This window comes from Folsomia candida, unplaced genomic scaffold, assembly GCF_002217175.1.
Source record: "Folsomia candida strain VU population unplaced genomic scaffold, ASM221717v1 Fcan01_Sc017, whole genome shotgun sequence".
Classification (NCBI taxonomy): domain Eukaryota; kingdom Metazoa; phylum Arthropoda; class Collembola; order Entomobryomorpha; family Isotomidae; genus Folsomia; species Folsomia candida.
In genome coordinates, this window is record NW_019091209.1 from 3,250,282 (window position 1) to 3,271,845 (window position 21,564).

A 21,564-nucleotide genomic window follows, 5' to 3' on the forward strand; every position below is an offset into this window, starting at 1 on the left:
TTGCATGGATCCCACCGGATGATAGCGAGAAACTGTCTCCTTTTCATCGAAAAAGTCAAAGGGCAGTGGCTGCATTCGTTTTCGTAGGCACCTACAAAATTCATTATGTACACAGTCTCACTCATCCATCCCTCCTCATCTGCTTGTTGGTATCGCACCACACAACAACATTTATCTCCCTGCTCCCCACTCGGGACCTTGTATTGAGGTTGGCCATCTGCAGATCAAATTGGGTTACGGAATATTAAGCCGACCAGAATTGTGACCAGTGACATGAAGGCTGGACCGAGACGGTTGGTCGATGCAAAAAAAAATTCATCAGGCCAGAGAAAGTTCTCACCAATGGCACCATGTACATTCAAAGATGACGAGATGATTCCCCTCCTGGCAGAATAAATCCATATTATTCGCAGCATTTGAAACTTAATGCGTCTCAAGGAGAGAGAGATATGCACATATAGCTCCTACAAAGTCATGCGGTTCTTCTGGAATGAGGCACCGCTGCTGCTGCTACGTGTACTGGTGCAGGTTTGATTTGATAATTTGCGTGCATTTTTAGCAAAGGTTTAGAAACCGAGAAATACACTTTTCTCGTCGGGGATGGAGGCATGAGCAAGTCGTATTTTTTCAGAGAGGAAACCCTCCCCTGGAGCTGGTGAGAGGCAGGCGAGCAGCGGTATTTGGACGGTCGGTGAGAGAAAGTAAGCAAACGAGAGCGTCGGCGCATCCACTTGTCCAAAGTTTGATAACTTTCACCTTCTACGTCTCTCAGTTGTATTTCTACGTTCCAAATAAATGCAGCTCTAGCTCTCGATTTTGGTCCCTCTGAGAAGACACACGTACCATTTTGGACGCTTGAACAAAGTGACATTTTCAGGAGTACAGAAGGATTGACATTTTCTCGGATATATTGGAACCCGATAAGCGTTCAGGCAGTCAGTCATCCAATCCACTCCTCAGTGTTTTTCATTTCTTCGTCTTCTTCAATCGACTCGTGTGGCACCATGTCGGCAGAGATGTCAGAGAGTAGTGTGGACCCCAAACTCAGCCCAAGTTGCCCCGAGAAGGTCAGTGTGTACATACATTTGCAAAAAATTAAGACGCATTTAGTTTGTTTTTGTTGTCATTGCTGGCGTAGTTGCATACATTCTCGCTCGCTTAAAACACGACTCATGAGAAACATGCTTGTGTGCTTCTTCTATTGATTTGTTTCTTCTGTGGGTCGTGATTCAAATGACGCACTTTCTTTCCTCATGACTCTCTCCGTCGTCCTCTCTGGTGCTCTCTTTCTCCCCATTCTTGGTCTTCTGGTTAGATTACTTTTGCAGTGCGGAATCTTCTCTGGCTTGGCAAATCTCCTTGTTCTTTATGCTCCCGAGTTGCTTCAGCCTCCGATCCCCCACACCCACCATCACCGAATCTCTCTCGCTATCTTGCTCTCTCTCCTCATGCAACTAACTTCAATAATCCTCGTGGATTTCTCTACTTTCTTTCTTTCTTTCTCTCCTTCACCGTGAAAGACAGACTTTTATTACCAAATTTCGCTTTTGTTGGGAGAAAGAAGAACACTAATGTGAAGCTGATTTTGTTTGACCCATCCCAACGAGTCGAAATTGCATGCATGCTGTAATAAAAGCGTGTCATTTCTGAGACACTTTCACTCAGTAACAATTCCTGAGATCGATACGATCTCAGAGATAATATTTGAAGTGCACATTTTGCTTTCAGCTAAACTTGTGATGTGCATGGTATCCTATAAATTTTCAATAAATGGTACGACGCATTTGGGCGTTTGGGCCTCTCCTCATATTTACATACCTAATTGACAATGACACGAATAACAGGCTCCTCTTTCCAGTTATGATTGAGAATGACGTCTCTGCGTCATCTAAAATTAAGATATTTTCGGAAGCCTTCAATATTTAGGACGCTCATAATTTATGCATACGCTTCTTCTCCAGTAATGTGTCATACATCTCAAAAATCAGGCCATGCAAATAATTATATAATAATAATTAATGGCTGATCCATAATGTTCCCGGTTTTATGTTCATTACTCCACGCTTCTTTTTTTAACGGCTTCACTTCTCACGCTCTGCTGGGTCATGAGTCGCAACCCCATCAGACACGAAAGCACTCTCGGGATCATATTGCTTTGCTAAATATTCCTCCTGCATAAGTATTATACAACAATTGAATTTCATGAAGGGGGAATTTGGCAATGAATGATCAATTTTATGTTTATTGCCCTGTTTACATATATTTAGCAGGGTTGGCAAATTCCAGTGGAATGATTTCGCACAAATTGATGCATGGTCAAATTACATAAGACGTGCGATAGTACGCAAGTTACTTATCCGAATTCTGAAATGGTTTTAAATCCTAAATATTTACTTAATGTATACATACACCAGCCAAAAAAATTGTGGTTTCTCAAATTGTCTCTCGTCGCCGTCGCCGCAATTTAATCTCTTTTTTGCAGTTACAAGACGGCTCCATCGAGTCCTGGAAAATGTCCGTGTCAAAGTAACCCTACTAAAACCAACCAACTGCCATTGATTCCTTATAAAATATTATTATCGAGCACGGCGCTTAGGTCGTTATGAATTCCAAACAATACGCTGATACGGATAAAATAATGGGTCACCGTTATCTCCCACTCTCGCTCTCTCTACATATCTCTGTCTCTCTAGGATTGAAAAAGTGCATAAATATTTTACTTATGGTTTTGTTCATGTTTTTTTATGTGTGTAACTCGAGAGTTGAGAGTCGTCTACAAGTATTCAGGGTTACGTATGTGCATGCAGAGATTTGCAGTTATTTGAGAAGAAATAGATTATTCTTCTTGATGGTTGAATGGTAATTCAGACCCTCTTTCTCTCCTCTCTTGCTAATAACTGAATGCTTAATTTATTGGCTCACAAAGAAAAACGAATGGTCAAAACAAAATTGGAATAAACTGGTTCATTTCATTTACTTAGTTGAATTTGAGAAGAAGACCAAGTTAAGTGAAATATGATTCGACTGGTGGTGGTTGTGAATTGGTGATGATGAGCAGTGGCCGCGGAAGCTTGAGGGGACAATGTCCTCACGGTTATTCGATGTCCGCATCATCTCCCCATCTTATATAAACCCGGCCCTCCCCCCATCCTACAATGTTAATGTCCCCACAACTTCCTCCGCGGCCACTGATGATAAGTTAGTGAGTTTCTACATGTGTCTATTTCTTTGAAAAGGAGATAAACTAACCCAATCTCATTCTTCTTGGACAGAGTTTTTGACAAGAGGGCAAAGGTGGATTTAAAAAATTGGACAAATTATTTTCCCAATCGTAGATTTTGAAATTGGATGGGTAGCTAGTAAATTGGTGTGATTACTCTATGAAATTTTATGTCACTCATCAGACCACTCATATTTATTTGATTGACGACTTGTTGTTGAGACGAATTGATTGGAATTGACACGAGTTTTACTCCCTGCCATATAAAAGTTATCGTTTGAACTGTATGCAGTTATATCCTCTCGCAAATCAATGTTTGGCACGATGCATATCCACCCGAGACGTGAAATGGAAATCAGGTGGAAATCCAATTATCTAAGCCAAGGATAATTGCAATTTTATAGTGTGTAACCAGCTGCTATCGACCACCATTAATTGATGCAATGCAATCAAGAGGAGGAGGATTTGTGCCGATGAATAATTTAAATCCGACCATTTTCTGGCAAACATACATAACGGCGCGTGGTTGGTTGGTAAATAAATACATCCACTGCGTCTTTGATCTTCAATTTAAGTAACGCTGGTGGTGCTGTTGCGAAACCAGGACCATCAATATTTTAGCGACACCTCGCATTGCTGATGGATGGATGGAAACGTACCAAGTCGACCTGCTTTCTCTTGCGGGTGATTGACTGGTTGGGTAGTTTGTGTAGGATGAGGAAACGCTGAATTAAGAAGAAATCGTTATTCCACCGCTGCGAAGAAGAATGAGTAACTCGACTTGAATAATTAATGAAGAAAGAATTATTCTTGTGGAGAGAAATGGAACCGCGCATTTACTTCCTGTTTTTCCCGAAAAATGATGGGTTGCAGAGCATGTTTCGGTGGAAATAATAGAAATTTAGGAGCAGACCCAAATTTTGTCCAAACCAACTTTTAAAGAAAAATATGTATGTATTTATGTATGTACCCATTTTATTATTCGGTTCGGCCAGACTAGTTTTTATTTGTCAGGAAATATTTGATGATGCAAAAATACTGGGACATTTGCTCAGCAGAATGTCAATACAGTTTTACTAGACGTCCACCCACGGACCACTCAGGCTGGGAAATATTTAGGAAAAATAGTTATGTATGTTATACTTTCTTATCGCGCAATCCAGCCATGCAACCTGTATGCATGCTTGTACACACATTTGTGACGATAATCCCTAACTATACGTACAAATATGCCTTCTATACGCAGACATGTAATAATAACGCTGCCTCATCGTTATTATTTCTCTGCTTCTATGTTTATTTTGAATTCTACACGTAATTTGCGGAAGTTGTGAGAGTAGTGGATTTGTGAAAGTGTTGAAACTTGCGAATCATACAGTACACAAAACGGAGTAAGATTTATTGATAGGAAATGTTGTACAGCGTAAATAATGAACTCACACGAAGAAAACGGGGTGTACTATGTACATACTTATATTTGTACATATTTATCATTGTCCAGTCCACGAGGGCAAGGAACACTCCAATAATAATTTTTTTTTCTTTGGGCTATTTCGCGAAAATAAAATGAATCAGACAAGCCAGCGACAACCTTTATTGACTTTTTGTACGCCCGGTGAATGACATGGAGTAGTGGAGGAGAAGTGGTTATTTAGAAGTACATACATAAACACGACCCCCATGACAGGACAAGCATGTCTCGTATCGTATGCGTACATCGGACTCCAGAGCGTAATTACTTGACATGTACCAACGCCTGGTTAGTCTTACTTGAGGGCGAGTAAAATTTACTCGTTAATCCAATTTCGAGAAGGAGAGAGACACTTCTCCACGGCTATAAATTGATTTTGCGGAATACGCCACACGACTGGACTTCTGGACGTAATAAATCGGATTGAACGCGTGTTTTAATAGAGTCAATAATAAGTGCTGACATAATGTTGCTGTTTGCCTATTTAATACCATGCGTCTTGAAAGGCGACTAGGTCCTTAACCCCACGATATGGTAATAAGGATGATGATGATGATGAAGTAGTGGTGCTGGCTGGCATACATACATTACGATGGGCGATAGATGGTTAGGTCAGACTTGCTCCGAGTTTGTAGGTATGCATGGCAGGAAGAAAGAGGTTTTGTGTTGGAACAAGTTATTGGAAGTCATGCCTTGGAAAGAGTTGTTTGATGTACAAAAAATTCCAAAGCATTGCCTCCTCCCCAACACCGGAGAGTATGCGATGCGATGCTATTTCATACATATTTTGCATATGTACATGTATTCGGTCGGATGGTGTGTTTTGTGATATGGACAGAGCTACTTTTTCCTAATCCTTTCTGGATTTATCCACTGTCCTGTTTCATGCTGGCTGGTTTAACTATGCTTCTTCTTCTTCTTCTTCAAGGGGAAATAGATGATGATGATTCGTACATACGTCTTTTAAGAGTTTAGTTATGTATGCATAATACCCAGACGTTCCTTCTGGGTCTAATCCGCCCGACAGGATTTTGTCTTCTTCTCTTCTCTCATGCAAACTTCTGTATAATCATAATCAGCTCGGTTTCATATAGCGATGAGCTCCTTGTTTACAGTGTCATCATCATGAGATTCTCCTCGGGTGGTATAATCACATTGTGCCTGCCTGGTCCTGGTGGGGAGGGAGGGAGGGACGTGATGTAATGCATGTCGAATAAGAGAGGGGACAGTCCGTTGCTGGTAATAAGTTGCTCCGCCGAGAGAGTCTTAGCTGCTGGAGGAGTGCTTACTTATGGGGGGACACATATGCTTATCTGCCGGCCAACAAGTGTAAAAATCTGGGATGGGATGCCTACAATGAGGGAGAAATAATATGGTGAAACTCGGTCTCTCTCTATCTCCCTGTAATAACATTACGAGAGGGAATGAATGTGTTAAACGCCATGCATATCCTCCTCCGACGCGACGACCAAATCATGTATCTGCTGCACCAGAAGTCTTAACTCTTCCATCCACGTAACATTTCTATAGCCGAGTTAGCACCATGAGAGAGAGATAGAAGAAACGCGTATTTTTTCACATGTATCCACTATTCACTGAGGGGCATATCCATCTCATTCCTACCGTGATTTTCCACCAGTTCACTTCTACTCTTGTGCTCATTCACACACACACATAGAAGTACACACGAGAAATACATACAAAAGTTGATCTCGACAAACTCTCCCTTTTTCGCAGGGACGCATTCATTCACTGCCAAGTTTTTTGGAACCTTGAGTTCAAACAAACAAGCCGGAAATTTCACTCGGTGAAAAAGAAAAGAGGTAAGAAGCGGAGAGAGAAAGTGAGAGAGAGGGAGCGTGTCAGGCTAACTTTCTCTCTACCACCACCACCACCAAGTACCCATCGACCCAAAGTCCCTCTGTCCCAACTCATTCAACCGTGGCATAGGCATTTTGCTCCTTTCTTCATCTCGATCCCATTGGTATTCCATGTTCACACCCGAACCACTCACTCAATATGGACGGAAAATAAGTAAGTGGTGTGTGTGCTATTCGACTCGAATATTTTTCCCGTCACGTGGAAATGACAGTTCGAAAAAGAGAGAACTTTAGTTTCAACTTGAGGATAGATTTTTTTTAAAGAGAAAATTCAATAAGAGAGTTGCTGCTACATGAGGGAAAAACGGGTATGAACTCGTTGCTGGAATTCATCAGTCGAGTCTGATCTTTCCAACATACATAAGATTCCCAGTACATTAAGGTCGTGTCGGGGAGCAAGAAATGGGAAAAGAAATTAGATTGACGGGCCGAAAGATTGCGTATCCTCGACCATGGTCTGGTCTCGCTTCTGGAATGAGTTGGTAGTAATTAGAAGAGGTTGTCTAATTTGGTTAGTTGGTAGCTAGCTGTGGATTTCGAAGACAAACATCACATTGAATCTCATCATCATCATGTTTTGTTGTCAGGTCAAGCTGTTGGATTATGGTTTGTTTAGCTCCTCTCCTCAGTTCACGAGTGAACGTCACCTATTTAACATACATAGGACTTATCTGCCGCATTTACGTAATGTTATTCAGATAATAAACACTACGACGACCACTTTTGACTTTGGCTGCATGTTTAGGTATCCACTTTCCTGCCAACTATGTGTATCTAGCTCGATATTGCTTGGCTCGGGACGAGGTTGAAGGTTGAATAAATGAAAATGTAAATAAATAGTGAATGGAAGTGGTGATGAGGGAGAAGAAGAAGTCATCATTCCAAGTAGTTGGTTTTCTTTCCTATTCATTAAATGTCTTTCTTCCCCTTGCGACACTGTTATCATTATTATTCGTCCCACCGCCCAACTAAGTATGCGCATATGTACCCCTTTATTCTCGACGTGATTATACGTGCGTCGGAACACTTGCACTGATTGCATTCGCTTCTTCTTCTTCAATTAGATGTATGTAAACGAGTGCCAAAAAAGAGATCGAGTAGTCACTGCTCAATTTCACCCGTAGTAGTTTAGAAATACGTAGTCTTCTCCCCCCATTTTCGCCCTATGCATGCACATTTTCATACGTTTTTTTGGAGAGGACACGCGTGCCCAAAAAACCTTGCATGGGAACTGACCGTTCCATTCTTGTTGGCAACAAATCAAAATCTCAATCATACATGGGTACATACCTACATTTCATATAAAAAACCTCCTCGATATGTTGCAGTACAGAGTTGTTGTTGTTATTGATGAGCCAGATATTGCGACAACAACACGGCACACACATACACCACATCACAAAACCCCCCTCCAAGTTGTAGGAGTCACCTCAGTCAGATTTTTCCTTATGGTTAAAAATAGATCATATATCCATCCTTTATCCGTACAATTTATCCGTATTTAAGTTATAATACCCCGTACTTACTCTCCTATTTCTGTTTGTACCCAGTCAGTAAGGAAGCCGTACTTACATACATATAAATCCATAAATAAATAAAATGTCCAAATCCTCTTTAAAAAAAATCTCCATACATACGTTCGCAATTACCACCCCTTTTTTCATCATTATTGTTATCCACACACATTGTTTTCGTATGTCGAGCCAGACGGCACTGTTCCAAACATACCGCAAAACAATACAATGTCACGTCTTCAATGTGTTTTGGCGAATTTGGCCGCACTTTGTGAATTCATCATTACCAAATTGTTGTTAGTGGTTGGTGCACATATAAATATATTGTTATGTAAGCTTCCTTACCGCAGAATACGTTACGATGATATGATTACAAACTTTTATATACGCAGTGCATTTCATTTCATCCGTGTAAAAAACAGGCTCTTGACTTTGGCTGGTGTTTTGCTGCGTTGTGTTGTGACTATGAATCATCACATCACACTTGTTTAAACTAATAGACATACTTTTAATGTTCCCAGTTATTCGAGATAATTCCTGCAGTTTTCATGCCGTTGTAGTTGTTGCCATGTCGAGAGGGAGGCAGAGTTTGTGACCGTAATACATAATTAATCCCGGCATCCATGCATGCTACGAACGACAACATTAATTTAATCACTGTTACCAATTATGCCGTATCATTGGTCGGTTTTCAATTTCAGCCATGTCTTTGTGTATGCACAGCATTGCTTGCTCCAAACCAAGCCAACCGTGCAGATGGATTTGTTGTCGTTAAGTAAAATTTGCTGGTGGATCGCGTTGTTGGCAGTGTAATACGTGTGTAGGGATACGTATACGGACAACTTTGCAACGTGATGGCATGCAAAACATGTAAAAAATGGTTTAGCTTGTATACAAACAAAACAAACAACAACATTATTTTTTGGAGAGGGAATGATTTTTATTGCGCCGCTATTAATTATATAAATATTCGTCTTGGTGGTTGTGACCCTTGGGTTGGGATTAAATAATAATAGATAGTTTTTTTTATTCACTGTTTATATTTTAGTGTAAATATTTGGTATGAATTTTAGCCGTAAATTTCCTTATTTATGTATCTGCATAGTCAAATTATTGGGGAAGGTTTTTTTTCGAAAATTTTTATGACATTTGGTGTAAAAAAAGATTTATTCCGCCCAGCGTTAAATTGGTGTGTGGTGTGGTGCCATTAAATTTGAGCTGGATGGATGGACGTAAATAAAATTATGATCTGGTGCTAGCATGATAATTCGAATTTAATTGCGAATGAAATTTTCACTTTGCATATTGCACTGATTTCGCGTGTGGATTGGATTGGATTTGAACAAGGGGAATGATAACAAAGGTGAAAATGCTACAAGGTTAAAACTGTTGAATTATTCCAAGGCAGGCAAAGCAAAATCTCTGTTTCGGCTCTCCAGCATAAATACATTTAGTGATGGTCGTCTTATGGAAAACGTAGATTTTTGCAGGGTTGAGATATCTGTGTTGTTGTTATTGCGATTAGGTGAGAATATGATAACCATTTTTTTACGTCATCTTAAAAACTGCTGAAATTTGGTGGCCCCATTTTCTTCAGAGTACAGAGATAGATCTTCCTCTTACCATTTTTTTCATATATGTAACGACCTTTAAGCATCTTCGACTTTGGTATATATCGATCTTGATCAGGCTGCTGGAACATGTTCATTAATGCTCGCTGTTAATTTACTGCTTCGCCGCTGTTATCAAATTAAACCTTCATATCCACTTTAGTGCACAATATTCTCTCCTCCAGCCTAAATAAATTCAGCCATGTCACGCATCAACCTGTTTACTTACATTGCTTTCTCGTCAAAATAACTTGAGACAGTGTTTACTGACACATTCCGAAAGTCACCTTATCAAACTACAGCCTTACACTGTTGTCCAGACCAACATTAGATTACATGTTTATCTATACATTTACATACAAGTACCTGAATATTTAGAAGCAATAACTGCCTGCAATCAAAATCACGTAGGCAAATACGGAAGGCAATTTTGTAGATTTGAATCCAAAACAGTTGTTTAAACAGGAGAAAAAGTGTGAATCGCCTCTTTCCGACTCACAATAATTAGCGTGTTGCAACGATATGCAAATTATTTGAGGTGATAGATTCAAGCGGTGATGGAGGGTTACCACACCATACCACATGTCATAAGCATATGGAAGACCTAAATGGGAGGAAGGATGAACTAGCAAGTTTGCCAACAGCTATGCAAACTAATCGTGTTTAATGAGCTACTTGTAATGCGTGGATTTGCAGACCTCATCATAAGGTGGAAAGATGATAATAATGATGTACTTCACCAAACCCTCGCTGTAGGTACATATGCATATGCAATAGCGCAGGTAGAATATTCCGCATTATCGCCATCGTCATCATTACGGCGAGAGGCTTGTGTCATAATCCAGCAGCTCTCCGTCAGTCGTTCGTTGGATAATGTGAAATGAAACCCATCACAATTACGAGCTCTAACGATTATGCATGTTGAATGGCTCGAACGAAGAGGATGTGATGTGGGGGTATTATCGGCGTATGTGATGGGCAGGCAAGCAGGACGACACATCCTTGGGGAGCATTATCATATTTTCTCGCATAACCTAACAGTAGCAGAGATGAGATGATGTTATTATTATATAGTGGTGATCAACGTTACGTGTGTACAATGCCCATAATCACGAAGGACAAAGGTTTAAACATCATGGATTTATTGGTGTAGTATGCATGTAGAAATAAGGCAGCATATGGTATTGACCGCATTGGTAATCAAATGTGGAGGTATACGGGATGATGATGATTTATACGTAAATGTACTTGGTGGTTGTGGTGGTTTGTATATATTGTCCGAAAAGGCTGGTTGTTGTTGTTGATAAAAATTTGACGCGTGTTTCGACTCACTAGATCTCACACAAATTGAAAATTGTTCCAAGAAAAGGAGAAAGAAAAAGTAAGTTACGAGTGGTAAACCTGAAAAAAAAAGTGAAGTCAAGACTTTGAAAAGTTCAAGATGCGACGGGCAAGTCAAGACCGCTCAGAGGCAGGTCGGAAGAGGAGCATGGAGTGGGTGAGGCGTGGATCCATGGAGGTCACCAAATTGGGGCCGGTACGTTGTTGTTTTAAATCAAACAAGTTAAACAGTCAAAGTCCCCGAGAGAGACGTCAAAAACTCACGAAATAACTTTCTCCTTGTGTCCTCGAAAATTGTTGACTCGTTTACTCCCAAAACTTGTCTGCTTCTCATCAAACTACTTTCCCGTCTTTCTTGCTAATGTCATTATCAAAGTCTTCAATACGTAAGAAGAATTCTGTGATGGGGAAAAGCGCTCGCTCCCTCACGCCACGCCAACCAAACTGTCAAGTCTTCAGGAGTTTATCTTATTATTATTCGCAACCAACCATCTACATGCACAATCTACTCAAAATTGTTTGCTTGCTTGCTTTCTTGTCGTCTAATGATGCTGAGACTTTTTTTTCTTCTCTCAGTAATATAATGGAGCTTTATTACATTTTCTTTTGGCTTGAATATTGATTTATTCTCGGGACGTGTTTCAACCAATTTTATTAATTTTATTCTATATGCCATTTGCAGAAGCACATTGTGCCTACTGAACGATGCGGTCCACTCAGCGTTTATGTCCAGGTATGATATATTTTATGCATTTTTCGCCCCATAATTCCCCCATCCCATCCACGCCCTGTATAATTCCAAACGGTTCATACATAGTAACGAGGGAAGGCTATACATATATTTATCCTATGGACCAACTTACGTACGTGTGTCCATCAATTATTTTCTCTCCTTGTAAAAGCTCGAGTTTTACGAGGCGTAATTGCCTTCAAGTCTGATATAAGGAATGGATCCAATTTGGATCAAGTGTCTCATCTGCTCTTTCGAAAGTGCGATGATCTCACATTTATTTCATGAGACGAGGAGGAACAAGATCCAACTTGGATGCCCGTTCTTTATTCCTCTTTGCAAGTTGTATCGATTTTTTACGTTGTTTAGAAGTAAAGTGTATTGATCTGTGTCTTATATTCATGAACTTACATACATCCACCCGGTCGGTTGTTACTTCATCCGATCCAACGTCTTCCAGTGTGTACCAGCTCGCTGAGAAATTGTTTGTATGTATGTACGTGCGAGGTGTTTTTATGTAGGTAGCTCTCTTGAAATATACTTTGGCACGCTCCTTGACTCTGTAAATTTTCTCAGTGCTATTTTTGTATCGTCAAGTTCACCATGATTTTTTGCACTTTGTTGTCCCGATAGACAGGGAGACATGATTTTCATACTAATCAACCCAATCGTACCTCCCTCCATCCAGCCTCTTGTGATGAATGCGATTAATAATCTCATCAAGTTCCACGATTTATTCATGGCATTTTATTTTCTCTCCAGGGCGATCTTTCTCAACAAGACAAGCGAGCTGTTTTCTTAACTGTTCACGACTTGGGATGCAATCGTAAGCGCGTATTGTTTGGTGGTTTATCGAACCAAGCAGGATAAAAGTTGAGGAGAATAATTCAACCATTTCTTGTTTAGATACGTCGTTCCATGACTTTGTCGAGCATCCATGCATGCTCGAGATCAAGGATCGTTCCGTGTTTATCCATGTAAGTTGAAGGGTATAAATTTGTGGTGAATGGTTTTTTATGGAATAAAATCATCATAATTTTTGTATTGATTTAAAAAAAAATTTCGAAACATGTTCCCAGGTGGACATCCCGGGACAAGAGGACAACTCCGCAGATCTTTCGGACGAGTGAGTTTATTAAAATTGTGAAAGTGAGGATTTTTATTTGTATTATTCTGTTAAATTTTGCAATTTTTCCTCCAGTTTCCATTTTCCAACTATGCAAATGATCGGTGAAGACTTGGTCACGGTTTTGGACTTTCTCCACATTAAATATGTGATCGGTTTGGGCGAGGGAGCCGGAGCGAATATTTTGCTGCGTTTTGGAATGGCTCATGCATCACGATGCTTGGGCCTCATCTTGGTCAATGTCACTGCTGGGAAAACGTCTGTCATGGACTACTTTAAAGATAAAGTAAGTCCGGGGGTCAATTTGAATTTGTAACGTGCTCGGAGCAGTGTTCAAACCAAGCTGAACTAAAAATGGGGTGAATGTCTTTAATTCCTTGTTACATATGTTCACAGTTTATGAATTGGAAGCTTGGATCAGTGGGTCACAACCCCAGCACTGAGCAGGTATGTAAATATAGCAAATAATATTATCAACATGATGGTGAAGTTTAATCTTTTTTCCTTCTTTCTTTACAGTATCTTGTATTCCACAAGTTTGGACATGTAAGTCACCCCAATCTAGAAACTTTCTTTTTTTAGAGAAACTTAAAGCAGCGGAATCGCACAGGTAAATTTATTGAAACCCTCACAAAACAAGGCAAAACTAAAAATAATATCATATATATTTCGAAAACGAGGATTGAATCACATTTCTGTAAAAAAAACAATGCACATTGACAAATCTCATTCGAAAGGAGAGTTTTGTAAACAAAAATCAATCAGCTTTACAAAATATTTACTTGAACTTTTGTAAATTTGTAAATTTTATCGTTTCCATCATGCCGCAAAAGAATGCTGTCCTTAAATTTTTATTTTCAGCGTATTTGTTTTCTTTTTTTCTTTGTGTCTTTGTCGTTTGTGGACTTGTCCCAAATGATGTTTAGCCGCAGCAAAAAAAGCAGCAGCAGCAGCGCAGATCGCATGCCTAAGTGGCTGACAGAGAGAGTTCGGTGTCAACATTTAATGATAATTCATTCATTTCAAATTTTGAAAGAAAGAAAGGAGGCAAGTCGCAGGCGCGCAGCCACGAGAGTATATCAGGGTGGGCATTCCATATAACGTTATATGGAATGCCCACCCTGCTATACCCTCGTGGCTGCGCCTATGGCAAGTCGGTTGGCCTTCTTTTTCATTCCATTTTTCTATTCCATTGTTATTGAATACTTATCACAAATATGCCAAGTATTCGTCATCATAATTGTTCAAAATGTTGGCATTTCTCCATCATCGAGCTTTTTGCAGTGCACTACAACAGCAAAAGACAACAACAAATAGCGTCCATTATGAAGGAATTTGCAACTGGTTATGGAACATAAAAAATTGACAAATATTTCCTACTTAATGATGCCTGATGTTTAAAAGATGTCAGAAATCAGAAAATTTTTCAATTTCCTCCTTTTTCCTTAAAGTCTCTGAGGACACACTGTTTCTATTTTAAAAATTTCCTCCTCCTCCTCCAACGATCTACACATCGTCTGATCTAATCTGACCACCACCTATGCTGTACACACCACTTGAAGTGTGCACTCTTATCTTGGGGACAAACTTTTAAACCTTAAAATTGTCTTCTTTTTATGTTTCCTGTCGCTCTCCACCACTTTGCGCCACAGAAAGTTGAAGAGGTAATTTAATATATACTATTCTACTAGATACTCATCAATCACTACTCTCTACTAGATTTCACCTTCAGTTTTCTAACCCACTAAATTCTTATTCACTTAATTCCTACTACTAATTTCTCTAACACAAAAGAAAAAAAAACTAAAATTCTAGACACTTTTGTTCCCAATTTTCTCTTGATTTCCCATTTTAGTACTCCAGTTGACAAAACATGAGATGTAGATTCTGCTTAAATAAGTTAAACATTTAGCCATTTTTTAAATATTGGGAATGTGAATCTGCATGCTTTCTCTCAATGTGGTGAAATAGAATGGGAACTCGCTTTTAATATTTTTGGCATAGTTTTTCAGAAATTTCCGTAATTTTTAAAAAATTATCCAAAAATATATGTATACCTACATACCAACTTACATAACTCTTTGCACGCCGCATGGTAATTTTGCTTATATAAATGTGTACATAATATTTAATAATACCAGTCGGTAGTACCGTGTTGATTACGTATGTCGCAAAAAAGTCTGTAAGTTTTTACTTGGGCTACTTTTCTGTCTCGCTGTCTCTGTGTTATGTACTCGACAGCTTTTTTTGCAACTCATGATATGATCATCTTATTATGTATACATTACACTCCTTCACCGTCAGTGATGTAATATGAAATTGTAACAATATTCCTTAATATTGACTGCTTGATAAAATTACGAATATAAATCTTTTCACCTCGAAATTAACCAGATCATAAAACCCTGGCCATAAGTATGTCAACAATAATAAATAAAAAGCGGAAATAAGATGGCTTATAATAACTCGATAGAACTTGTAACACTCTGAACCTTCTCAAAATTTTGGGCGTCAATAATACACAAAGTTCCCCCCGAATGCGCAGAATTGATTTGTACCGAATGCCTTCCTTATTTAAGGTGGCAGGAGGAACCGTAAATTGCTTTAATCCATCAACCTTTTATGATTGCCTGGGTGTAATAATTTTGTCGTGTATCCTAAACATGCGAGTTGTCGCGGGGGTGGGGGGTGTGGTGCATCGGAAAATGTGCTGCAAACGCATCGTGTGTCATGCTCCTTAAATGTTGGGTTATCATTATTGTTATTAGAATTAGACCATGTTTTAACAAGGCCATTTTTCCCAAAACGCACTCTGTAAACCCTTTGTACACCTTTATGGTACCATAATTAACACGAGGATTAAATAGTGACGGAAGAGTTGATAGAACAAGAATAATGTAGTTGTAGATTTACATAGTCCACTTTTAGAGAATGGTGCATGATCTCTCGCTCGTGGTGATGGAATTAACTTTGGATTTATTAACTACCAATGTAGCAACTGGAAAATGACGTTGATGTCGTGAAAGACCGAGAAAAGACGATTCTCGACTACCAGGCCAAACTCCGATCTGCAATCAACGCCAAGAATTTGAAGTTGTATGTCAACGCTTTCCTCAAGTGAGTACAAGCACTTTTCTCCGGAGTCCGGCACTAATTGAATCCAAGACTAATCATTGTTTTGATATCATTTCAGCCGGAAAGATATCACTGGAGCGCTGGAGAAAAATCTGAAGATTGACACCTTGCTCTTGGCCGGAGCTAAAGGTTCATACGGCTCCACTGTGGGACATCTTCACACTTTGATGGACAAGCAGAAGACCCAACTGCTGAAAATTGATGACGTTGGTGACGTGATGAACGAAGCTGTAAGTAATATGCATACAATACATTGTCCCATCGAGTATGGAGCTTATCTGTCCTCAAATACTTATACCTCCGCAAATAATATTCATCCATTCACTTTACAGCCGGAGAAAGTGGCCCAGAGTATTTTGCTCTTCTGCAAAGGTCAAGGTCTTCTGACATCCGTGGCCATGCCGGGCATTGAGGTACGGTTTCAAACCCCAAAACTGTCCAAATATAAAAATTTCCCAAAAAACTTATCCCAAATTTTCTCCCCCAGCGAACAAGAACTTGTTCCGGCGGAGAGCCTGACGGGACGCCAGCGCAGCTCTTGCGCCAGAGGACAATGAGCATGGAGGAATATGACAAACCCAACATCCGCCGACTCTCCATCACCACCATCCAGCAAAAAGAGTAGGTGGGGGTGGATTTAGTGGGGGTGTGGATTTCTTATCTACTACAACATCAACAACTACTAAAACTACCACAACAACTACTACATACACTGTTGCTTCTTGAATTTAAAATACACCATACTACTTGTTTTTTTTATTTATTTGATGGATTCTACTACCGCTACAAGTGCTAGTTCAATACGTACAACAATTGATTGACGAAATAGAGAGAGGTTTTTGCATATAAACAATCAACAGTCGGCGGGATGATGCAGACGGTGGGGGTGACCGGAAGAAGGAGGATACTACACACATATATAAATACATAAATACATCGTAGTTAACTAAATAGCGTACTGAAAAAAACTCTGCCTCCAGAGATGAGCAGCTACATATAAATACATACATACAACAATTATGTACCCAATTTACTTCAAAAATGCATCATCTTACTATAAAAAATCAAACCCATACATAGATTGATAATAACGATAATAATAATAATAATAATCCTAAAAATACAGAGAGACTCGTAGTTTCGTACATGCATAATATCATCAATACCGATACCGATCGACTAGAGAAACATTACTTGTTGTTGTTATTATTATCTCTCAAAATTTTAGTCAACATACATAAGATGACCCGCAGCTAACTAAATATTTGTAGCCAGCTGTGTATAAAAAAGTTAATTAATTATTTACCTGCTTAAATTTGCATCTGTCTAATTCGCCAGATAAAAAAAAGGAAGAAGCGCTGTTTTAATTCTGACCCTCAAAATTTACCTGCAAACTGTAATATTTTGATTCAATTTTATATTTTTGTTCTTTTGTAGTAGAAGCAGACCAAGAATTTTGTTGTCTTGTGTGTGGTAATTTTAAGCGATTAAATAATTAATTACTTACTTACCGCCACACACACCGCTGCAATTTTCACGTTATAACGATAATAGTAAACAAAGAAAAAAAACTGTACCGAAAATACTTTAAAGAAGAAAAAATCATGATTTCCATTTACTAAAGATATAAAAAACACACAACAGCCTGAGATGCAAATTTGCCTGAAAGTATCTTATTTAGAGACATTTATACATTAGAAGACTATCTATGCATCGTTATCTTTGTTAATAATATTGCAAAAAAATATGTAATCTTAAATTAATAAAGAACTATTATAGTGTTCCAGTTGAAATTGGTGATTGTGTTTTGTTTCGAATTTGCATAATAGCGTTAAATTGAGACATACATAAAGGGACATGATTTGATATGCATAGTTTTTTGTGTTTTCATACATGGCATTCTCATCAAAAATTTGCATGCCAAAATTCCCAGGTGGTGCAGTTTGCAAACTCCAAAACTAAAATTTTATGATGATAAATATGATTGGAATTAAAATTAGGTTCATAAATTAGCAATAAATTTCGTACATGAGAAAATACACTCAATTTATCACGGTACGAATCAAATAATTAATAAAATTGTCATATTTAATAAATACTAAAAACCGTATAACGGCCTCCAAGGTGAACAAAACTATCTTTGTCTTATGCATGCAAATGTACTAGGCCTCCACGAGGAATGATTCATCCCTCCAGGAGAGGAAACCACATCCCGGAATTAGTCGGATAAAACCCGGGTTACAAACCCGAAAACTCGGATGGAAAACAAAAAGTGTACACAAAACTGTGACACGTCGTGTTCAATTCGATTCAATAATTTTAAACGTCCAGCACACATCCGTTTTGCCTTCAGCATTAAAGAAAAATAAGAATGGTTTCATTCTTCTCGATACTTTCGTGGTTTTGAAAAAAGGTACAAAAGAACATCTGAGAATTGAAAGTGTCATTCATTTCATGAAGAAAAGCTATGTAGCCGGTTGTTGTATTATTCCTGCGGTGGTAGAAAGTATAAAGTGATCCAACACAAGGACGAGGCATCGGAGAGGAAAGATTTATCATTTTGCGGATAACAAAACACTTTTTTTTCCATCGTCTCTTAAGCGATCAGCATAGCGCCGCCTTTTTCCGCGATTGATTATTCCACACACTTTTTTCTTCAGAACATTACGGTAAGAAGAAAAAAAGATTATGCATTGTTGTTCCTGCAGCTTGCGGAATGAATGGGTCACTTTTTTTCAAGGTGGGCCTCAGGAGCAGCCGTTGTCTTCTTGGGACATTATGATGTTTGTCCTCTTCGTTTGCCTGGGAATCGGTTGGACCCTCGGTTTTGGAGTGATCTGTCTCTTCCTACGACAGGTAAGAACATATACTAGCAATATCTACTACAGGTACGAGTAGTTAGTGACACTGACATTTTTGGGACGGTTTTACTTAAAACAACTCTCACCATGTAATAATAATATCCTTCTCATTGTGGGGCAAAGCTGTGTGTGTAGTTATTTTGTGAAAATATGTGTAGAGACTGCAAAAGCGAAAAGGCGTCCAGTCCCAAGGAGGAGAGGATCGGATTTCAATCGGATTATTCCATCCCTACTGCAACGCAGGTAGCGGACAGGAGCGAGTTTTATGGCATGTCTTGAAGTGTCTTCAAACCAGGTAAAATATATGAAAGGACTTTTGAGAAATAAATAAAATGAGCTGCGAGGAGGCATTATTATTTAGAAGGAGAAGACCAGATAGTTGGGTATACGAGGAGGGAAGGGATTTATGACCCGAAATTCTTGGCCGCTTATTGTGTGTCCAGTGTGGTGGTTAAAGGAATGGAAATATGTTTCCCACAGGTACCCCAGCTCCCAATTTATCCTCTACACCGGGGATACAGATGCTGCTCCTGAGGAGATTCTGGCCAAGGCGAAGGAACGATTCAACATCGTGGTGCCCTTCCCTGTGGAGTTTGTCTATTTACATAAGCGGAAATGGGTGGAGGCCTCTTCCTATCCTCAATATTTTACACTTCTGGGACACAGTCTAGGATCAATCTACTTGGGCTTTGAGGCATTGTTCAAATTTGTTCCTGGTAATAAAATATTATGATTTATGCACCTCTTCTCTCAGGAATTTTACGGTGGGGTGACGTGACGATGAGGGAATGAGTGAGGCTTCTAATTCTGTCTCTCTCTTGTCATCTTTTAGATGTTTACATTGACACGATGGGCTACACTTTTACCCTTCCACTCTTCAAATACTTTGGAAACTGCCGAGTTGGCTGCTACATTCATAAACCACTTCTCACCTGCGACATGCTCCATCGCGTCTCTTCCATGACTTTTCGAGACTTCCCACGACAAGTGCCGTCGCCCTACTCACCCAGTAACATGTTGCGACTCTTGTTCTACAAGACGTATGCAAAATTCTACGGCTGGGTGGGGCGTAGGAGTGACATCGTCATGGTCAACTCGTCTTGGACGGAGGAAAATATCAACCAGATTTGGCAATGTCCTTCCAAAACGTACCGTGTTTTTCCCCCCTGCGACACGGAGGGGTTTAAAAGCGTGGCGAGATTAGAGGATCTTGATGATGAGGATGATGGTGATAATGATGAGAATACTACTCGCCCCATAAAAATCATCTCGATTGGAAACTTTCGCCCGGAAAAGGACCACCCCCTCCAAATCCGGACGTTGTACCATTTGCGAGAACTGCTCCGTGACAAGGAGTGGAATCGTGTGTGCTTGGTCCTGATTGGGAACTGTCGGGATAAGACGGACTTGGCTCGTGTGAAAGACATGGAAGATTTGTGTAAACACTTGTCGGTCGAGGACAATGTCAAATTTCGAGTCAATATTTCATACCAAGAGCTCAAAGCCGAGTTGGCCGAGGGGCTCATTGGACTGCATACTACGTGGAATGAGCAATTTGGAATAGGTACATTATTCCAAGTATTTAAGTAGTAGTCGACTCTGTGTACAAAAAACATACCCTAAAATTGAGAAGAAAGTGATTCTAATTCTGCATTATTAATCAGGAATCGTTGAAAGCATGGCAGCCGGCGTGATCGTGATCGCAAACCGTTCCGGCGGCCCCATGATGGACATCGTCATGGAATATGACGGGGCTCGAAACGGATTTCTAGCCCAGGACGAAACCGATTACGCCGAAGCGATTCGAGCCATCCTTCACATGACTCGGGAATGTCGAAATGCCATTAAAACGCAAGCAACTGCCTCCGTGGACCGCTTTTCAGACAGACAATTCAATAAAGCATTTCTCGAAGCGGTTCAAGCTTCCTTATTTCGCTAAATCGTTGCTCTAATGGGAAGACCAAGCACGACTCGTTCTCTACTTCTTGTAAAATAATAATAATAAATGCACAAGCAATTTAACCGAAATCTTGAACTTGAAAAACATTACGAGTAGAGTGAGTACTGGCCTGGCTGGCCCTCACTTAATTTTCCCTTGTTGTTCACTGAGAACGCGTTAACCTCATTTAATAATGAAATCATAAATAGTGGAGGAAAGGGCAGCTCTAGTGGGAGCAGATAATAGTTGGTGTTAACACGTCCAGCCAAAGTGCTTTGAACCCTCATCTCCTCCTCCTCCTCCATCCTCGAATCCCCTTCTCAAGGCACCTACACCACCACCACCACTGCCCGTGCTATGCTCTTCTACCTGTATTATCATCATCCAGCCTTCGTATTAAACGGATTATGTTTTAACAAGTTGCATTGAGAGAGCTTTACATTTTTCTGGTCGTATTTAACTGACTCGAGGACTGCATATATACCAAGAAGAAGAAGAAGCAGTTACTAGGATTATCTTTCATATTTCAAACCTTATACCACCATTTTTGCCTCATTTTATACAATACATAAATCGCTGACTCAGTTTCTTCGTGAGGACTCCAGCTGCGTACAAGTTAAACTGCTTATCTACCCACGTAAATAAATACATATATCTACTTCTTCTTTTTCTTAAACTTTTTAAGCAGAGGATCCACTCGTCAGTAATATAATCATAAAATAAATGGCGACCAAGGT

At 39.6% G+C, this 21,564-nt stretch overlaps 2 protein-coding genes across 4 annotated transcripts; both read left to right on the forward strand.

Moving 5' to 3' along the window:
- Positions 1-782: 782 nt before the first annotated feature.
- Positions 783-17,820, forward strand: LOC110856650 (uncharacterized protein ZK1073.1). 3 transcript variants are annotated; one of them, XM_022105142.2, is made up of 14 exons: positions 6,222-6,514; positions 11,031-11,232; positions 11,719-11,769; positions 12,529-12,592; positions 12,673-12,743; positions 12,846-12,892; positions 12,968-13,178; positions 13,289-13,339; positions 13,412-13,438; positions 14,545-14,556; positions 15,888-16,009; positions 16,086-16,257; positions 16,360-16,440; positions 16,515-17,820. In XM_022105142.2, exons 2-14 carry the CDS (start codon positions 11,137-11,139, stop codon positions 16,650-16,652), a joined length of 1,143 nt encoding a protein of 380 aa, XP_021960834.1. In that variant the 5' UTR covers positions 6,222-6,514; positions 11,031-11,136; the 3' UTR covers positions 16,653-17,820. The 3 variants fall into 3 exon arrangements, with proteins under 3 accessions (XP_021960836.1, XP_021960835.1, XP_021960834.1); XM_022105144.2 differs by lacking the exons at positions 6,222-6,514; positions 11,031-11,232 and adding an exon at positions 783-1,067; XM_022105143.2 differs by lacking the exon at positions 14,545-14,556 and having other exon boundaries at positions 6,221-6,514.
- A 433-nt stretch (positions 17,821-18,253) lies between these two features.
- Positions 18,254-20,916, forward strand: LOC110856988 (GDP-Man:Man(3)GlcNAc(2)-PP-Dol alpha-1,2-mannosyltransferase). Its single transcript, XM_022105577.2, has 6 exons — positions 18,254-18,696; positions 18,768-18,883; positions 19,047-19,183; positions 19,369-19,604; positions 19,721-20,452; positions 20,553-20,916. The coding sequence occupies exons 2-6, from the start codon at positions 18,806-18,808 to the stop codon at positions 20,825-20,827; spliced, it is 1,458 nt and encodes a 485-aa protein (XP_021961269.1). The 5' UTR covers positions 18,254-18,696; positions 18,768-18,805; the 3' UTR covers positions 20,828-20,916.
- Positions 20,917-21,564: the final 648 nt, after the last annotated feature.

Coding starts and splice junctions, on each gene's coding strand:
- LOC110856650 (XM_022105142.2), top strand. CDS start 11,137: ATGCGACGGGCAAGTCAAGACCGCTCAGAGGCAGGTCGGAAGAGGAGC. Junction 16,010..16,085: donor TATGTCAACGCTTTCCTCAA/GTGAGTACAAGC, acceptor ATATCATTTCAG/CCGGAAAGATATCACTGGAG. Junction 16,441..16,514: donor TGGCCATGCCGGGCATTGAG/GTACGGTTTCAA, acceptor TTTCTCCCCCAG/CGAACAAGAACTTGTTCCGG.
- LOC110856988 (XM_022105577.2), top strand. CDS start 18,806: ATGATGTTTGTCCTCTTCGTTTGCCTGGGAATCGGTTGGACCCTCGGT. Junction 19,184..19,368: donor TTGAAGTGTCTTCAAACCAG/GTAAAATATATG, acceptor TGTTTCCCACAG/GTACCCCAGCTCCCAATTTA. Junction 19,605..19,720: donor ATTGTTCAAATTTGTTCCTG/GTAATAAAATAT, acceptor GTCATCTTTTAG/ATGTTTACATTGACACGATG.